This window comes from Kogia breviceps, chromosome 5 (genome assembly GCF_026419965.1).
Source record: "Kogia breviceps isolate mKogBre1 chromosome 5, mKogBre1 haplotype 1, whole genome shotgun sequence".
Classification (NCBI taxonomy): Eukaryota; Metazoa; Chordata; class Mammalia; order Artiodactyla; family Physeteridae; genus Kogia; species Kogia breviceps.
The window spans coordinates 102,644,206-102,661,127 of NC_081314.1; the positions used below are offsets into that span (position 1 = coordinate 102,644,206).

At 42.3% G+C, this 16,922-nt stretch overlaps 1 protein-coding gene across 7 annotated transcripts in view; it reads right to left on the reverse strand.

The window, feature by feature from the left end:
• NIT2 (nitrilase family member 2) overlaps positions 1 to 16,587 on the reverse strand; it is a 40,448-nt gene extending 23,861 nt beyond the window's left edge. For 3 of the 7 annotated variants that reach the window (XM_067034806.1, XM_067034808.1, XM_059064688.2), the window contains exons 1-4: positions 14,900 to 15,023; positions 14,222 to 14,340; positions 12,557 to 12,677; positions 2,901 to 2,989 (exon numbers count right to left, since the gene is read on the reverse strand). In XM_067034806.1, the coding sequence (XP_066890907.1) occupies positions 2,901 to 2,989; positions 12,557 to 12,677; positions 14,222 to 14,340; positions 14,900 to 15,014 (444 nt within the window). In that variant the 5' untranslated portion in view covers positions 15,015 to 15,023. Of the gene's footprint in view, positions 1 to 2,900; positions 2,990 to 12,537; positions 12,678 to 14,221; positions 14,341 to 14,899; positions 15,024 to 16,470 lie in introns of those variants that run through there. The other 4 variants (XM_067034807.1, XM_067034810.1, XM_067034811.1 and 1 more) reach the window with 3 other exon arrangements.
• Between the last annotated feature and the right edge of the window lie 335 nt (positions 16,588 to 16,922).

The window sequence follows — 16,922 nt, forward strand, 5'->3', positions numbered from 1 at the left end:
ACCCCGTGCTCTGCAACAAGAGGAGCCACTGCGATGAGAAGCCTGCACACCGCAACAAAGAGTAGGCCCCACGCTCCGCAACTAGAGAAAGACTGCACAGCAACGAAGACCCAACAGAGCCAAAAAATTAATTAATTAATTAATTTAAGAGAAATACTTAAAAAAAAAAAAACATAGCTCAATGCTGGGTCCTCTTCCACTAATGGCAGAGTGGCTCCTATCAGACCAGCTTTCTCACAGATAACTATGAACTCTGGACAAAATAAAAAACACAACTACTTAAAAGCACTTGAGAATAATCAAAATCAGGCAGAAACCTAAGAAGTCAACACTTGGAAGAAGGGACTAGTGCTATGTGAGTTTCCCACTTGTTTACAGCTTTTAGTTGGAAGCAAGGCCCCAGCTGTTGCTAGGAGTGGTGGTGACAACTACCCACAATCACACCAGCCGAGGAACCAGAGAATAGAGTTTCATGGCAGGTGGAAAGTGAGGGGGAAATACTGAAAAGGAGAAAGCCAAAGACCAGCCCTAAATTTTACATATAAAATCTGTCCAAATCTCTGACTAACCAATGAACTAAAGATGTGTGGGGCAGATTCCAAGCAGCCCAGCTAAACAACTTTACAGTAGAACAGAGCAGCTGAAGTTGCTACCCACCTCACAAAGGAAAAAGAGTTTGGTGTTTGAGTATGCCCAAATTAACTACTTGCTAAAATAAAAAGTTCAACACTTTTCAGGGGAATGTAACAGAAGTTAGAATCTCAACAACATATAATCCAATATACAATCTAAATTACTAGATACACAAAGATATGACCCAAAGTCTTAAAGAAAAAGCAGCAATGGAGCAGACCCCAGTAAGACCCAGATGTGATAATTATCAGACTTTAAAGCAGCTATTGAAACTAAGCTCAAGAGAGTAAAGAAAAATAAGCTCTTAATGCATAAACGAACAGGAAATACAGTAGGGAATACAAGCTATGAAAAAGAATGAAATGAAAATTTTAGAACTGAAAAATTCAACACCTCAAATTTTTAAAAATTTCACTGGATTGATTTACAGGAGAGTGGAGATTACAGAAGAAAGACTCAGTGAATCTGAAGATGGGTCAATGGAAAATGCCCAATCTGAAGAAGACAGAGATAAAGCGTTGAAAAACAAAAATAAAAAACAGAGCCTTGGTGACCTGGTTTGGTGAACAGTATCAAAACTGGAGTCCCATAAGAAGAGAAAGGGACAGAAAAATATTTAACAAAATAATGCCCCCAAGTTTCCCAAATACAGTGAAAGACTTAAATTTTAAAGATTCAAGAAACACAAAGCAGGATAAATACAAAGAAAACCATATCTAGGAATATAAGAGTCAAAATAGTGAGAACTAAAGATTATGAAAAGACCTTGAAAGCAGGTAGAGAAAAACATGAACTGCATGCAGAAGAACAATACAAATTACCACTAACTTCATATCGGGGGTAAAAAAAAAAAAAAAGCAGCTAGAAGATAACTGAATAATAACATCTCTCAAACTTCTGAGGAAAAAAAGAAAACTGTCAACCCAGAATTCTATTCCACCAAAAATCTTTTTTAAGAATAAAGGTGGGACTTCCCTGGTAGTCCAGTTGTTAAGAATCCGCCTTCCAATGCAGAGGACGCGGGTTTGACCCCCGGTCGGGGAAATAAAATCCCACATGCCATGGGGCAACTAAGCCCCGTGCACTCTAGAGCCTGCACGCCACAACGAAAGATGCCACAATGAAGATCCCATGTGCTGCAACTAAGACCCGATGCAGCCAAATAAATAAATATTTTTTAAAAAAGAATAAAGACAAAGTAAAGGTATATTCATAAATAAAAACTAAGATAATTCATAGCTAGCAGATCCTCACTACAAAAATGCTAAAGGAGTCTTTTTGTTTGAAGATAAACATACCAGACAAGAACTAAGATCTTCAGGAAGAAAAATACTAGAAATGCTAAGTATTTGGGTAAACACAAAATATTTCTCTCTTAATTTCTTTAAAATACACATGACAACTTAAATTAAAAATCAGTGTTTTGTGGGATTCATAATGTATATAGATGCAATATGTATGAAAACCATACCATAAAGAAAGGACCTATATGATTGCAAGGTTCCTAAATTTCACATGAAGAAATATATTATTAACTAAGTAGACTGTGACAATATAAGCGTGTATATTATCACAGGGCAACAACTTAGGGGAAAAAAAGCAAACTACTACTCAACCCAAAAGAATGAAAGAAAGAGGAACAAAGGGAAAAAATAATTAAATGTCTATATGCTTAAAATCCAACCATATCAATAATTACATTAAATATAAATAGCGTAATCACTCCAGTTAAAAGGCAAAGATTGTCAGAATGAAAAAAAAGCAAGACCCAAAGACGTACTGTCTGCAAGAGAAGCATTTAAAATATAGAGACATATAGACTAAAAATAAAATATTAGAAAAAAGATGTACCATACAAGCAGTAAGTATAAGAAGGCTAGAGTGGCTATAGTAATATCAGAGCTAAACCTCAAGACAAAGAGTACTACAATGAAAAAAAAGAGACATATAATGATAAAAGAATCAACTTACCAAGAAGACTTAACAATCTTAAATGTATACGCATGCACTTCTACTGCAAAGATGTCAACTCTCCCCAAAGTGATCACTATATGTTCAATACCATCCTAATCAAAATTCCTGTAGGTTTTTCCTTGGCTGAAATTGATAGGCTGAGTCTACAATTTATATCAAAATGTCAACAGCCAAGAATAGCCACCTGTGCCTACTAATCAAATGCCTGATGTATGTACCATATGATGAGAGTTACTGGGAACTTCAAAGCGAATTCTCAAGAGGCAATGAGACTTGCCACATTCTCTACTTACCTTTCTGTGCTTTACCAGTAAAGTTCCATCAGGCCCAAACACAGCACAGGTATTATATAATTTCCCAGCATCCTCTTCAGGAATGGAACCTTTCATTGAGAGGAGAAACACACAGACACAGAAAACACTCTGAATAAAGCATTCTTTTATGATAACAGGACAAAGGCTTGATAAAGTTTACTATCTTCTTGGGTCCAACAATGAAGTTTACTATCTTCTAAGGGTTATTTAATCATGCTTTTTTCTTCTTGAATATGATTTTTCAGAAACCAACTTCAGAGTGTAGGTGAAATATAATTAGGTTAGATGCCAAACAAAGGTTTCAAAAATAACCATACTGTTTCTGAATTCAGCTTTGATCTTGAGCAATACTTCATCTGAAGCATTGGTGCAACATGGGGAATTCACTATTGCTCAACTTAAATTCACCAGGTTCTGCAACATAACTGTATCCAAAAAGGTCTTGAGGTGGGAATGTAAGCCAGTCTTTCCATCACTGAATATGGTTCCTGCAGTTCTATCTCTTCTTGCTTTGCCTTCTTTTCTCCTCCTCTTATTCATTTCTAATTCTTACTATATGATAATACAGAAATAATTTTGTTTGCTATATTAAAGTTTTATTGTATTTTTATTTAAACAAATAGAACACTTTATTTAAACAAAACCACATAAATAAAGCTACTTTTTAAAAATTGAAGTATAGTTGATTTACAATGTTATATACCAGTTTCAAGTGTACAACATTGTGATTCAATGTATTGTTTTAGATTTTACTCCATTTAAAGTTATTACAGAGAGGCGAGAAGATGGCGGAAGAGTAAGACGCAGAGATCACTTTCCTCCTCACAGATACATCAGAAATACATCTACACGTGGAACTTCTCCTATAGAACACCCACCGAATGCTGGCAGAAGACCTCAGACCTCCCAAAAGGCAAGAAACTCCCCCAAGTACCTGGGTAGGGCAAAAGAAAAAAGAATAAACAGAGACAAAGAATAGGGACGGGACCTACACCAGTGGGAGGGAGCCGTGAAGGAGGAAAGATTCCCACACTAGAAGCCCCTTTGCGGGCGGAGACTGCGGGTGGCGGAGGGGGAAGCTCCGGAGCCGCGGAAGAGAGCACAGCCCCAGGGTGCGGAGGGCAAAGCTGAGAGATTCCCTCAGAGGATGGGTGCCGACCAGCAATCACCAGCCCGAGAGGCTTGTCTGCTCACCGGCCCGGCCAGGGTGGGCGGGAGCTGGGAGCTGAGGCTCGGGCTTCAGTCGGATCCCAGGGAAAGGTCTGGAGATGGCAGAGTGAAAACAGCCTGAAGGGGTTAGTGCACCACGGCTGGCCGGGAGGGAGTCCAGTTGAAGTCTGGAGCTGCCGAAGGGGCAAGAGACCTTTTCTTCCCTCTTTGCCTCCTGGTGCGCCAGGAGAGGGGTTTAAGCGCCTCTTAAAGGAGCTCCAGAAATGGGCGCGGAGCTGCCGAAGAGACAAGAGACCTTTTCTTGCCTCTTTGTCTCCTGGTGCGCAAGGAGAGGGGATTAAGTGCACTGCGTAAAGGAGCAGCTGTCGGCACGGACAGTAGAGACGGGCATGAGACGCTAAGGCTGCTGCTGCCGCCACCGAGAGGCCTGTGTGCAAGCACACATCACTCTCCACACCGCCCCTTCCGGGAGCCCCTGCAGCCCGCCACTGCCTGGGTCCCAGGATCCAGGGACTGCTTCCCCGGGAAAACGCACGGTGCGCCTCGGGCCGATGCAGCGTCACGCCAGCCTCTGCCGCCTCGGGCTCGCCCCGCATCCGTGCCCCTCCCTCCCCCTCCCCCGCCTGTGCCAGATACCCCGAATCAGCTGCTCCTTTAACCCCGCCCTGTCTGAGCGAAGGGCAGACGCCCTCGGACGAGACCTACATGCAGAGGCGGGGCCAAGTCCAAAGCTGAACCCCAGGAGCTGTGCGAACAAAGAGGAGAGGGGGAGGTCTCTCCCAGCAGCCTCAAAAGCAGCAGATTAAAGCTCCACAGTCAACTTAAAGTGCCCTGCATCTGTGGAAAACCTGAATAGACAGCGAAATATCCCAAGTTGAGGAGGTGGACTTTGGGAGCAAGATATACTATTATTTTCCCCCTTTTTCTTTTTGTGAGTGTGTATGTGTATGCTGCTGTGTGAGATTTTGTCTGTATAGCTTTGCTTGCACCATTTGTCCTAGGGTTAGACTGACCCGTTTTTTTTGTTTGTTTTTTTTTAATAGAAATTTTTCTTCTTAATAATTATTTTTTATTTTAATAACTATATTTTATCCTACTTTATTTTGTCTTCTCCCTTTCTTTCTTCCTTTATTCCTTCCTTTCTTCCTCTCCTCCTTCCTTCATTTCTTCCCTCCTTTCTTCCTTCCTTCCTTTCTTTCCTTTTTATTTTTTTTCTCTCTTTTATTTTGAGCCGTGTGGATTAAAGGCTCTTGGCGCTCCAGCCAGGTGTCAGGGCTGCGTCTCTGAGGTGGGAGAACCAACCTCAGGACACTGGTCCACAAGAGACTTCCCAGCTCCACATAATATCAAACGGCGAAAATCTCCCAGAGATCTCCATCTCAACACCAAGACCCAGAACATTGCTGGACACCCTATCCCCAACAAAGAGCAAGACAGGTCTACAGCCCCATCCATTAGCAGAGAGGCTGCCTAAAATCATAATAAGGCTACCAACATCCCCAAACAGACCACCAGACGTGGACCTGCCCACCAGAAAGACAAGATCCAGCCTCATCCACCAGAACAGAGGCACTAGTCCCCCCAACCAGGAAACCTACTCAACCCACTGAACCAACCTTAGCCACTGGGGACAGCCACCAAAAACAACAGGAACTACGAACCTGCAGCCTGCAAAAAGGAGACCCCAAACACAGTAAGATAAGCAAAATGAGAAGACAGAAAAACACAGAGCAGATGAAGGAGCAAGATAAAAACACACCACACCTAACAAATGAAGAGGAAATAGGCAGTCTACCTGAGAAAGGATTCAGAATAATGATAGTAAAGATGATTCAAAATCTTGGAAATAGAATAGACAAATTGCAAGAAACAGTTAACAAGGACCTAGAAGAAATAAAGAGGAAGCAAGCAACGATGAGCAACACAATAAATGAAATGAAAAATACTCTAGATGGGATCAATAGCAGAATAACTGAGGCAGAAGGACGGATAAGTGACCTGGAAGATAAAATAGTGGAAATAACTACTGCAGAGCAGAAGAAAGAAAAAAGAATGAAAAGAACTGAGGACAGTCTCAGAGACCTCTGGGACATTAAACGCACCAACATTCGAATTATAGGGGTCCCAGAAGAAGAAGAGAAAAAGAGAGGGACTGAGAAAATATTTGAAGAGATTATAGTTGAAAACTTCCCTAATACAGGAAAGGAAATAGTCAATCAAGTCCAGGAAGCACAGAGAGTCCCATACAGGATAAACCCAAGGATAAACACGCCAAGACACATAATAATCAAACTGTCAAAAATTAAATACAAAGAAAACATATTAAAAGCAGCAAGGGAAAAACAACAAATAACACACAAGAGAATCCCCATAAGGTTAACATCTGATCTTTCAACAGAAACTCTACAAGCCAGAAGGTAGTGGCAGGACATATTTAAAGTGATGAAGGAAAAAAACCTACAACCAAGATTACTCTACCCAGCAAGGATCTCATTCAGATTTGATGGAGAAATTAAAACCGTTACAGACAAGCAAAGGCTGAGAGAGTTCAGCACCACCAAACCAGCTCTACAACAAATGCTAAAGGAACTTCTCTAGGTAAGAAACACAAGAGAAGGAAAAGACCTACAAGAACAACCCGAAACAAGTAAATGGTAATAGGAATGCACATATCAATAATTACCTTAAATGTAAATGGATTAAATGTTCCCACCAAAAGACACAGACTGGCTGAATGGATACAAAAACAGGACCCATATATATGCTGTCTACAAGAGACCCACTTCAGACCTAGGGACACTTACAGGCTGAAAGTGAGGGGATGGAAAAAGATATTCCATGCAAATGGAAATCAGAAGAAAGCTGGAGTAGCAATTCTCATATCAGACAAAATGGACTTTAAAATTAAAACCATTACAAGAGACAAGGAAGGTCACTACATAATGATCAAGGGATCGATCCATGAAGAAGATATAACAATTGTAAATATTTATGCACCCAACATAGGAGCACCTCAATACATAAGGCAAATACTAACAGCCATAAAAGGGGAAATCGACAGTAACACATCATAGTAGGGGACTTAACACCCCACTTTCACCAATGGACAGATCATCCAAAATGAAAATAATTAAGGAAACACAAGCTTTAAATGATACATTACACAAGATGGACTTAATTGATATTTATAGGACATTCCATCCAAAAACAACAGAATATACATTTTTCTCAAGTGCTCATGGAACATACTCCAGGATAGATCATATACTGGGTCACAAATCTAGCCTTGGCAAATTTAAGAAAATTGAAATTGTATCAAGTGTCTTTTCCGACCACAACGCTATGAGACTAGATATCAATTACAGGAAAAGATCTGTAAAAAATACAAACACATGGAGGCTAAACAATACACTACTTAATAACGAAGTGATCAATGAAGAGATAAAAGAGGAAATCAAAAAATACTTAGAAACAAATGACAATGGAGACACGAAGACCCAAAACCTATGGGATACAGCAAAAGCAGTTCTAAGAGGGAAGTTTATAGCAATACAATCATACCTTAAGAAACAGGAAAAAAAAAAAAAAAGAAACAGGAAACATCTCGAATAAACAACCTAACTTTGCACCTAAAACAATTAGAGAAAGAAGAACAAAAAAAACCCCAAATTTAGCAGAAGGAAAGAAATCATAAAGATCAGATCAGAAATAAATGAAAAAGAAATGAAGGGAACAATAGCAAAGATCAATAAAAGTAAAAGCTGGTTCTTTGAGAAGATAAATAAAATTGATAAACCATTAGCCAGACTCATCAAGAATAAAAGGAAAAGACTCAAATCAATTGAATTAGAAATGAAAAAGGAGATGTAACAACTGACACTGCAGAAATACAAAAGATTATTAGAGATTACTACAAGCAACTCTATGCCAATAAAATGGACAACCTGGAAGAAATGGACAAATTCTTAGAAATGCACAAGCTGCCGAGACTGAACCAGGAAGAAATAGAAAATATGAACAGGCCAATCACAAGCACTGAAATTGAAACTGTGATTAAAAATCTTCCAACAAACAAAAGCCCAGGACCAGATGGCTTCACAGGAGAATTCTATCAAACATTTAGAGAAGAGCTAACACCTATCCTTCTCAAACTCTTCCAAAAGATAGCAGAGGGAGGAACACTCCCAAACTCATTCTATGAGGCCACCATCACCCTGATACCAAAACCAGACAAAGACGTCACAAAGAAAGAAAACTACAGGCCAATATCACTGATGAACATAGATGCAAAAATCCTCAACAAAATATTAGCAAACAGAATCCAACAGCACACTAAAAGGATCATACACCATGATCAAGTGGGGTTTATTCCAGGAATGCAAGTATTCTTCAATATACGCAAATCAATCAACGTGATACACCATATCAACAAACTGAAGGAGAAAAACCATATGATCATCTCAATAGATGCAGAGAAAGCTTTCAACAAAAGTCAACACCGATTTATGATAAAAACCCTGCAGAAAGTAGGCATAGAGGGAACTTTCCTCAACATAATAAAGGCCATATATGACAAACCCACAGCCAGCATTGTTCTCAATGGTGAAAAACAGAAAACATTTCCACTAAGATCAGGAACAAGACAAGGTTGCCCACTCTCACCACTCTTATTCAACATAGTTGTGGAAGTTCTAGCCACAGCAATCAGAGAAGAAAAAGAAATAAAAGGAATCCAAATAGGAAAAGAAGAAGTAAAGCTGTCACTGTTTGCAGATGACATGATACTATACATAGAGAATCCTAAAGGTGCTACCAGAAAACTACTAGAGCTAATCAATGAATTTGGTAAAGTAGCAGGATACAAAATTAATGCACAGAAATCTCTGGCATTCTTATACACTAATGATGAAAAATCTGAGAATGAAATTAAGAAAACACTCCCATTTACCACTGCAACAAAAAGAATAAAATATCTAGGAATAAACCTACCTAAGGAGACAAAAGACTTGTATGCAGAAAACTATAAGACACTGATAAAAGAAATTAAAGATGATACAAATAGGTGGAGAAATATACCATGTTCTTGGATTGGAAGAATCAACATTGTGAAAATGACTCTATTACCCAAAGCAATCTACAGATTCAATGCAATCCCTATCAAATTACCACTGCCATTTTTTACAGAACTAAAACAAAGAATTTCACAATTTGTATGGAAACACAAAAGACCCCGAATAGCCAAAGCAATCTTGAGAACGAAAAATGGAGCTGGAGGAATCAGGCTCCCTGACTTCAGACTATACTACAAGGCCACAGTAATCAAGACAGTATGGTACTGGCACAAAAACAGAAATATAGATCAATGGAACAGGATAGAAAGCCCAGAGATAAACCCACACACATATGGTCACCTTATCTTTGATAAAGGAGGGAAGGAAACACAGTGGAGAAAAGACAGCCTCTTCAATAAGTGGTGCTGGGAAAACTGGACAGCTACCTGTAGAAGTATGAAATTAGAACACTCCCTAACACCATCCACAAAAATAAACTCAAAATGGGTTAAAGACCTAAATGTAAGGCCAGACACTATCAAACTCTTAGAGGAAAACATAGGCAGAACACTCTATGACATCAATCACAGCAAGATCCTTTTTGACCCATCTCCTAGAGAAATGGAAATAAAAACAAAAATAAACAAATGGGATCTAATGAAACTTAAAAGCTTTTGCACAGCAAAGGATACCATAAACAAGACCAAAAGACAACCCTCAGAATGGGAGAAAATATTTGCAAATGAAGCAACTGACAAAGGATTAATATCCAAAATTTATAAGCAACTCAGGCAGCTCAATAACAAAAAAACAAACAACCCAATCCAAAAATGGGCAGAAGAACTAAATAGACATTTCTCCAAAGAAGATATACAAATAGCCAACAAACACATGAAAGAATGCTCAACATCATTAATCATTAGAGAAATGCAAATCAAAACTACAATGAGATATCATCTCACACCGGCCAGATTGGCCATCATCAAAAACTCTAGAAACAATAAATGCTGGAGAGGGTGTGGAGAAAAGGGAACCCTCTTGCACTGTTGGTGGGAATGTAAATTGATACAGCCACTATGGAGAACAGTATGGAGGTTCCTTAAAAAACTACAAATAGAACTACCATACGACCCAGCAATCCCACTACTGGGCATATACCCTGAGAAAACCATAATTCGTACCAAAATGTTTATTGCAGCTCTATTTACGATAGCCAGGACATGGAAGCAACCTAAGTGTCCATCAACAGATGAATGGATAAGGAAGATGTGGCACATATATACAATGGAATATTACTCAGCCATAAAAAGAAATGAAACTGAGTTTTTTGTAATGAGGTGGATAGACCTGGAGTCTGTCATACAGTGAAGTAAGTCAGAAGGAGAAAAACAAATACCGTATGCTAACACATATATATGGACTCTAAGAAAAAAAAAAAAATGTCATGAAGAGATTAGTGGTAGGATGGGAATAAAACATAGACCTACTAGAGCATGGACTTGAGGATATGGGGAGGGGGAAGGGTAAGCTGTGACGATGTGAGAGAGTGGCAGGGACATATACACACTACCAAATGTAAATTAGATAGCTAGTGGGAAGCTGCAGCATTGCACAGGGAGTTCACCTCTGTGCTGTGTGACCACCTAGAAGGGTGGGATAGGGAGGGTGGGAGGGAGGGTGACACAAGAGGGAAGCGTTATGGGAACATATGTATATGTATAACTGATTCACTTTGTTGTAAAGGAGAAACTAACACACTATTGTAAAAGTTATACTCAAATAAAGATGTTAAAAATAAATAAATAGGGCTTCCCTGGTGGCGCAGTGGTTGAGAATCCGCCTGCCGATGCAGGAGACACGGGTTCGTGCCCTGGTCCGGGAAGATCCCACATGCCGCGGAGCAACTAAGCCCGTGAGCCATGGCCGCTAGGCCTGCGCGTCCGGAGCCTGTGCTCCGCAACGGGAGAGGCCGCAGCAGTGAGAGGCCCGCATACCAAAAAAAAAAAAAAAAAAAATAATAATAATAATAATAAATAAATAAATAAATAAAAAAGAGTCACGTACCAAAATGTTCATTGCAGCTCTATTTACGATATCCAGGACATGGAAGCAACCTAAGTGTCCATCAACAGATGAATGGATAAAGAAGATGTGGCACATATATACAATAGAATATTACTCAGCCATAAAAAGAAATGAAACTGAGTTATTTGTAATGAGGTGGATAGACCTGGAGTCTGTCATACAGAGTGAAGTAAGTCAGAAGGAGAAAAACAAATACCGTATGCTAATACATATATATGGAATCTAAGAAAAAAAAATGTCATGAAGAGATTAGTGATAGGACGGGAATAAAACACAGACCTACTAGAGCATGGACTTGAGGATATGGGGAGGGGGAAGGGTAAGATGTGGCGAAGTGAGAGAGTGGCAGGGACATATACACACTACCAAATGTAAATTAGATAGCTAGTGGGAAGCTGCCACATTGCACAGGGAGTTCACCTCTGTGCTTTGTGACCACCTAGAGGGGTGGGATAGGGAGGGTGACACAAGAGGGAAGCGTTATAGGAACATATGTATATGTATAACTGATTCACTTTGTTGCAAAGGAGAAACGAACACACTATTGTATAACAGTTATACTCCAATAAAGATGTTAAAAAAAATAAAAATAAACTTAAAAAACAAAAGTTATTACAAAATAATGGCTTATTTATCCGTGCTGCACAATATATCCTTGTTACTTATTTATTTTATACATAGTAGTTTATACCTCATAATCCTCCATCCTTATATTCCCGCTCCCCCTTTCCCTCTCCCCACTGGTAACCACTAGTTTGTTCTCTCTGTGAGTCTGTTTCCATTTTGTTATATACATTCCTTTGTTTTCTTTTTTTAGATTCCACATGTAAATGACAGCATTCAGTATTTGTCTTTCTCTGTCTGACTTACTTCACTAAGCCTAATACTCTAAGCTACCTTTGATGTATGCAGCCTCTTTATGGGGAAAAAAAAAATCTTAACACTGTATTAATGAAAGACATTCAGATATGGTTTCTCTTTCCACCTGCCCCTGTACTTCCAACTCCTTCTCCAGAGAAAAGCATCATCAGTTTGGTGTGTGTCCTTCTACAGTATTTACTATGTCTTACATACATAAATACATATAAAAATATACAACCTTCTTCTGTGTGGGGCATTAATCTGTATGGAAGTACCTGTTCATTTCATATTAAACTTGCTCTTTTTCCACTGAACAGTGTGTCTCAAAGATCCTTCCACATTCCTAAATACAGATCTACCTCATTCTTTTTGATAGCTAATTTGTATTCCATGGTTTAAATGTAACAACAAAAGTTACTCAGATGTTTTTAATGTTTAGGCCATTATACCTTGAGGGTAGGAAGTTACCTCCAATGACATATATGCTGCACTCCTTTGCTACTTCAGAAAGCTTCTGTGTGGAGTCACCAGGAATTTTCTCTGCATATTCAGGAAAATATTTCGTGCCATATGGAGAATTAAAGCATTCCTAGAATAATGTTGGAAGAGAAAAAAGGGAAAAAAACACCAAAACACCCAACTCACTTTAAAGTTTTGCTGTAAAAAGACATAGCTCTCAAAGGGGTAAAACACAGCTTGATAAGAAAAACATGGACGCCTCAGGGCTAAAGAGCCTGTGGCCACAGACAGGACTCAGCCCCTGGCTCAGATGGGGCTGGAGGAGACAAGTCAGCCTGCTCTCCCAGATCCTGGTCACCTTGGCAAAAGACCGCACTTGCCTCTCCCTGAGTCCGCAGGAGAACTACGCCTCCCCAGCCTTGGGCACCCAGGCCCCACTACCACTAGGCTTACTCATAGGACTTTGAGTGTTAGGATGACTCCATAGTCTCAGTACTATATTATTAACTATGTAAAGTAATAAAGCCTGTGTTTTTTAAAATTTTTTTTAAAAAAGCTTTGAAAGCCACAGACGTTAGGGTGTTTCCTCATGTATAAAATGATCTATTTCTAAGCTCCCTTCCAGCACTATCATTCTGATCCTGCAAAATCTCTCACTCCCCTGAATATGTCTCAACAGCTCTGTGATAAAAGAAAAGCAAAACTACTAGATTTCGACTCTAGTTGATTCATTTCGCATTTACTAAGATTGCCTGCGCACGAAGCACTGTGCCAGGAAACTCAAGGCCGAGGATCCCCAACTTGTACAAAACACGTGTTAGGTAGAGGGGAATTCAAGTGCTTTCACTCCCGGCCTTTAGACTCTTACCCCTAGCAACTTAAACCAACAAGAGACCGTTATCAGGTGCAAGTACAGGTGAGTCCCATGGTGCAAAATTAAGATCTCGAGCTCCCTTCTTGAAGATTCCTACTCACTGGCCACATTGTAATGGCCTGGAGCCTAAAATAAAATATAAGGTAGCCCTGAAAATTCTCCAGGGTTTGCAAACGGCTGCCTCCTCCCCATAGTGGGGTAGTGGGTGGTCGGGAATAGTTCTCCCACTGACCCCAGCAGGCCTCTGCCAGTAGATTCATGTCCTGACACATGCAGGACCTTCTCTGGGGCTGACCCAAATGTGGCGCAATCTTCAGCTGATTCTGTTCTAAAAGAGATGACGTAGGAGACAGATGCAGAGTCCTACTGGCTTACCACACTTTGGAAGATACCACAGACTTCCTAAATGTCTCTAACAATTTTCAGTTTTCAACAACTTCCAACAATTTTTTTAAATGTTGGAAGCTTAGCACTAAAATCAATATGTCCTGGTCCTGTAAAGACTTAAGTACACAAGGAAAGAAGGTAAATATCCGAGGCACTGAGTATTTTAGCTTTAGGTAAGTCCCTCAGCCTACTCGGCTTCTGAACCGAGTAAGTGACCTGAAGTTAAAAACCATGCTGGCACAGCCTATCACAAAGACTCTTGCTAGGGTCATTTTCCAGACAAACATGGAACAATCCTGGGGCCCCCAAAGGACCTTGCTGGACCCCAGGACACAGAAGGACAACCAGAGCTAGCGGACATTATTCTGCTGGGACAACAGTTCCCAGAAAGGGGTGGCTGCCTCCATACTTACTGGCAGAGAAACTATTTTGGCTCCCTGCTTTGCTGCCTCCCAGATAAGGCCACAGGCTCGAGTGAGGTTATCTGATTTGACAGAAGAAACTTGAAGCTGGATGAGGGCCAAGCGGAAAGCTGAGGATGAACATAAAAGAAAACAGTTGTCAGAAGATCTGTGCTGAATCACATAGAGCAGCATTTCTCAATGGAAGGTTAATTTTGCCCCCCAAAGCATCTGGCAATGTCTGGAGATATTGTTGATGGTCACAGCTAATGCAGTACTACTGGCATCTAGTGGGCAGAGGTCAGGGACACTACCAAACATGCCATAATGCATAGGACAGTCCCTGACAACAAAGAATTATCCAGTCCTAAATGTCAGTAACGCTGAGGCTGAGCAACCTTGAGATAGAGCCACATCCGTGGGCAAAGCCCATTCCAGGAACAAGAATCTCAAGTGAAGCAAGCAGGGCCAGCTTCTGCCTTACAAGTGAGAACGTGGCTTGAAGAAAGAAGACTAGGCCTGAGTAGGCGACTATCCCTTATTATGTGACCTCTGGCCTCCAGTCTCTCCCTAGTCCAGATGCTGAGCACCTCCCAGCATAGCTTGCAGAGGGAAAGCTGCATGAAGCCAGTCAACAAAGTGAGTGGCACAGCCAGAAGCCAGAATCCGGACTATAGACAGAATGAGTACCTTGTTTGTTTTTTGGGTGGGTGGGGCTGAGGTCATGTAACTTGAAAACATTCCTCAAGGGAGTCAGATCAACACCACCCTCAACCCCACCAAGAACCACAGCTCTCAAGTCCATCAGCCTCTTCTGAAAGATACAGTCACACTCAGAGGGAGGTGTGTAAAAGGACTTTTGTTTGTTTGACTGCGTTGGGTCTTCTTTGCTGCGCGCAAGTTTTCTCTAGTTGCAGCGAGCGGGGTCTTCTCTCGTTGCGGAGCACGGGCTCTAGGCGAGGGGGCTTCAGTAGTTGTGGTGCATGGGCTTAGGTGCTCCGCGGCATGTGGGATCTTCCTGGACCAGGGATCGAATCTGTGTCCCCTGCATTGGCAGGAGGATTCTTAACCACTGCGCCACCAGGGAAGCCCCTAATAGGACTTCTATACCCTGATCCTGAGGGTTCATTCAGCCACCAACTTGCACTGCGCTCCAGGAGGTTGAAATGAAAAACAGAGCACTTCCACAAACCTGACCATCTTGAGGGAGCCTCACTAGCCCTTGGTAGGAACAGTTTATGTCCATTTTAAAGGACAGGAAACTGAGGTCCAGAGAGATCAAATGACTTGTTGACATGGGCTGAGCCAAGGCTGTAATAATCTCGGTCTCCAGACTTTGAGCCTAGAGCACTCCACTGCCTCATGTAAAAGAATCAGGCAAAGACCCGGGAACAAACACAGCTAGAAACTCATCCCTGGGGCTGATCCAGAATGGGGATGTGTAAGTAACATGTAATACCTAACCTGAAAGCTCAAGGTCCAGGTGCAGAAAAAACTTGCCCAGTTTTTTTTTTTTTTTCAAGAGAAGAGGGCATTCTGCAGTGGGTGTGAGGGGGGCGCACTGTGGAGCAAATTAATCAGTCCTCTTACCACAAAAGCGCGAATCAAAGAAAACAGGTGCTTCATTTTCACCTGACAGGGCTCAAACTACAAAAAATCAGGGTTGGTGCCCTTGCAAAACTCACGTTCAAAACTCAATCTAAAACCTAGCAACAGCCTCCAAGAATCCCACGGGACAAACTCACATTTGAAGAAGTATCATAATTACTGAAAGTGCACAGTCTTCGCGTCGCGGAGCGGGGGCAGCGGTGAGAAACAGGAAAGACCACAGGGAGGGTGCGGAAGTGGAATTTTAAATGAGCACCTGCCCCCGCCCATTCCCGCGCAGGTGAATCTGGAGTAGGAGCGCGCGGAACGCACCTGTAATCTCTGCCTTCAATTTCACACAAGCCCAGTGGGACGCAAGGCGCGGGCCCTTCCGGCACGCAGGCCCTACGTTCCCGCGGCCCCGCCGGCCCTCCCGGAAGCTCGGAATCCCAGACGTGCTCCGCGCTGTGCTCCGCAGCCTCCCCCTCCCCGCCCCGCCCGCGCCCACCGGCCTCGCCGCTCGGGCCCCCAGCCCCGCGGCCACCGGAGCAAGGAAGGCCATGGTCGCGGCGTGGACACGAGGCGGAGGCGAGGGGCTGAGCCGGCGAAACCGTCCGCCGGCGCCGCGTCCGAAGCCTCCCTCCGGCCGGAGCTCGGGCCGCGGCGCTACTTACCGGCCATGGCTCTGCGGGGAAGCACCAGTGCCACCGGAGCCTGAGAGGCGGTCTGTGGGCCACCGCGCCGGCGCCGCGAGGGGCGGGGCCGCGCCGCACCGCCCGAGGGGCCGCCCCCGCCCCGCCCCGCCCCGCCCCGCCCCGCCTCCGGGGCAGCTGGTTCCGCGGAGAGGGTGCTTTCTTTCCGGCACGCCTCAAACACCTATTAATCGCCCGCTGTTTATGTAACATCCTTGTAGTCAGATCCTCGAAAGGCAAGGGACGACCAAAATCCGGGTGGTGCGCTAGTCAATGTTTAACAACCGGCCTCTTCGATTCTCAGCGAAAGAACTGAGCCTCTAGCTAGTTGCATCACCTCTGGCTAGGGGAAATACCAGAGGCTGATTGCCTTGGGCTATTTGAACCAGTCGCCGTGGCGAGGATAGGATTATTTAGGTTAATTTAGGCACTCA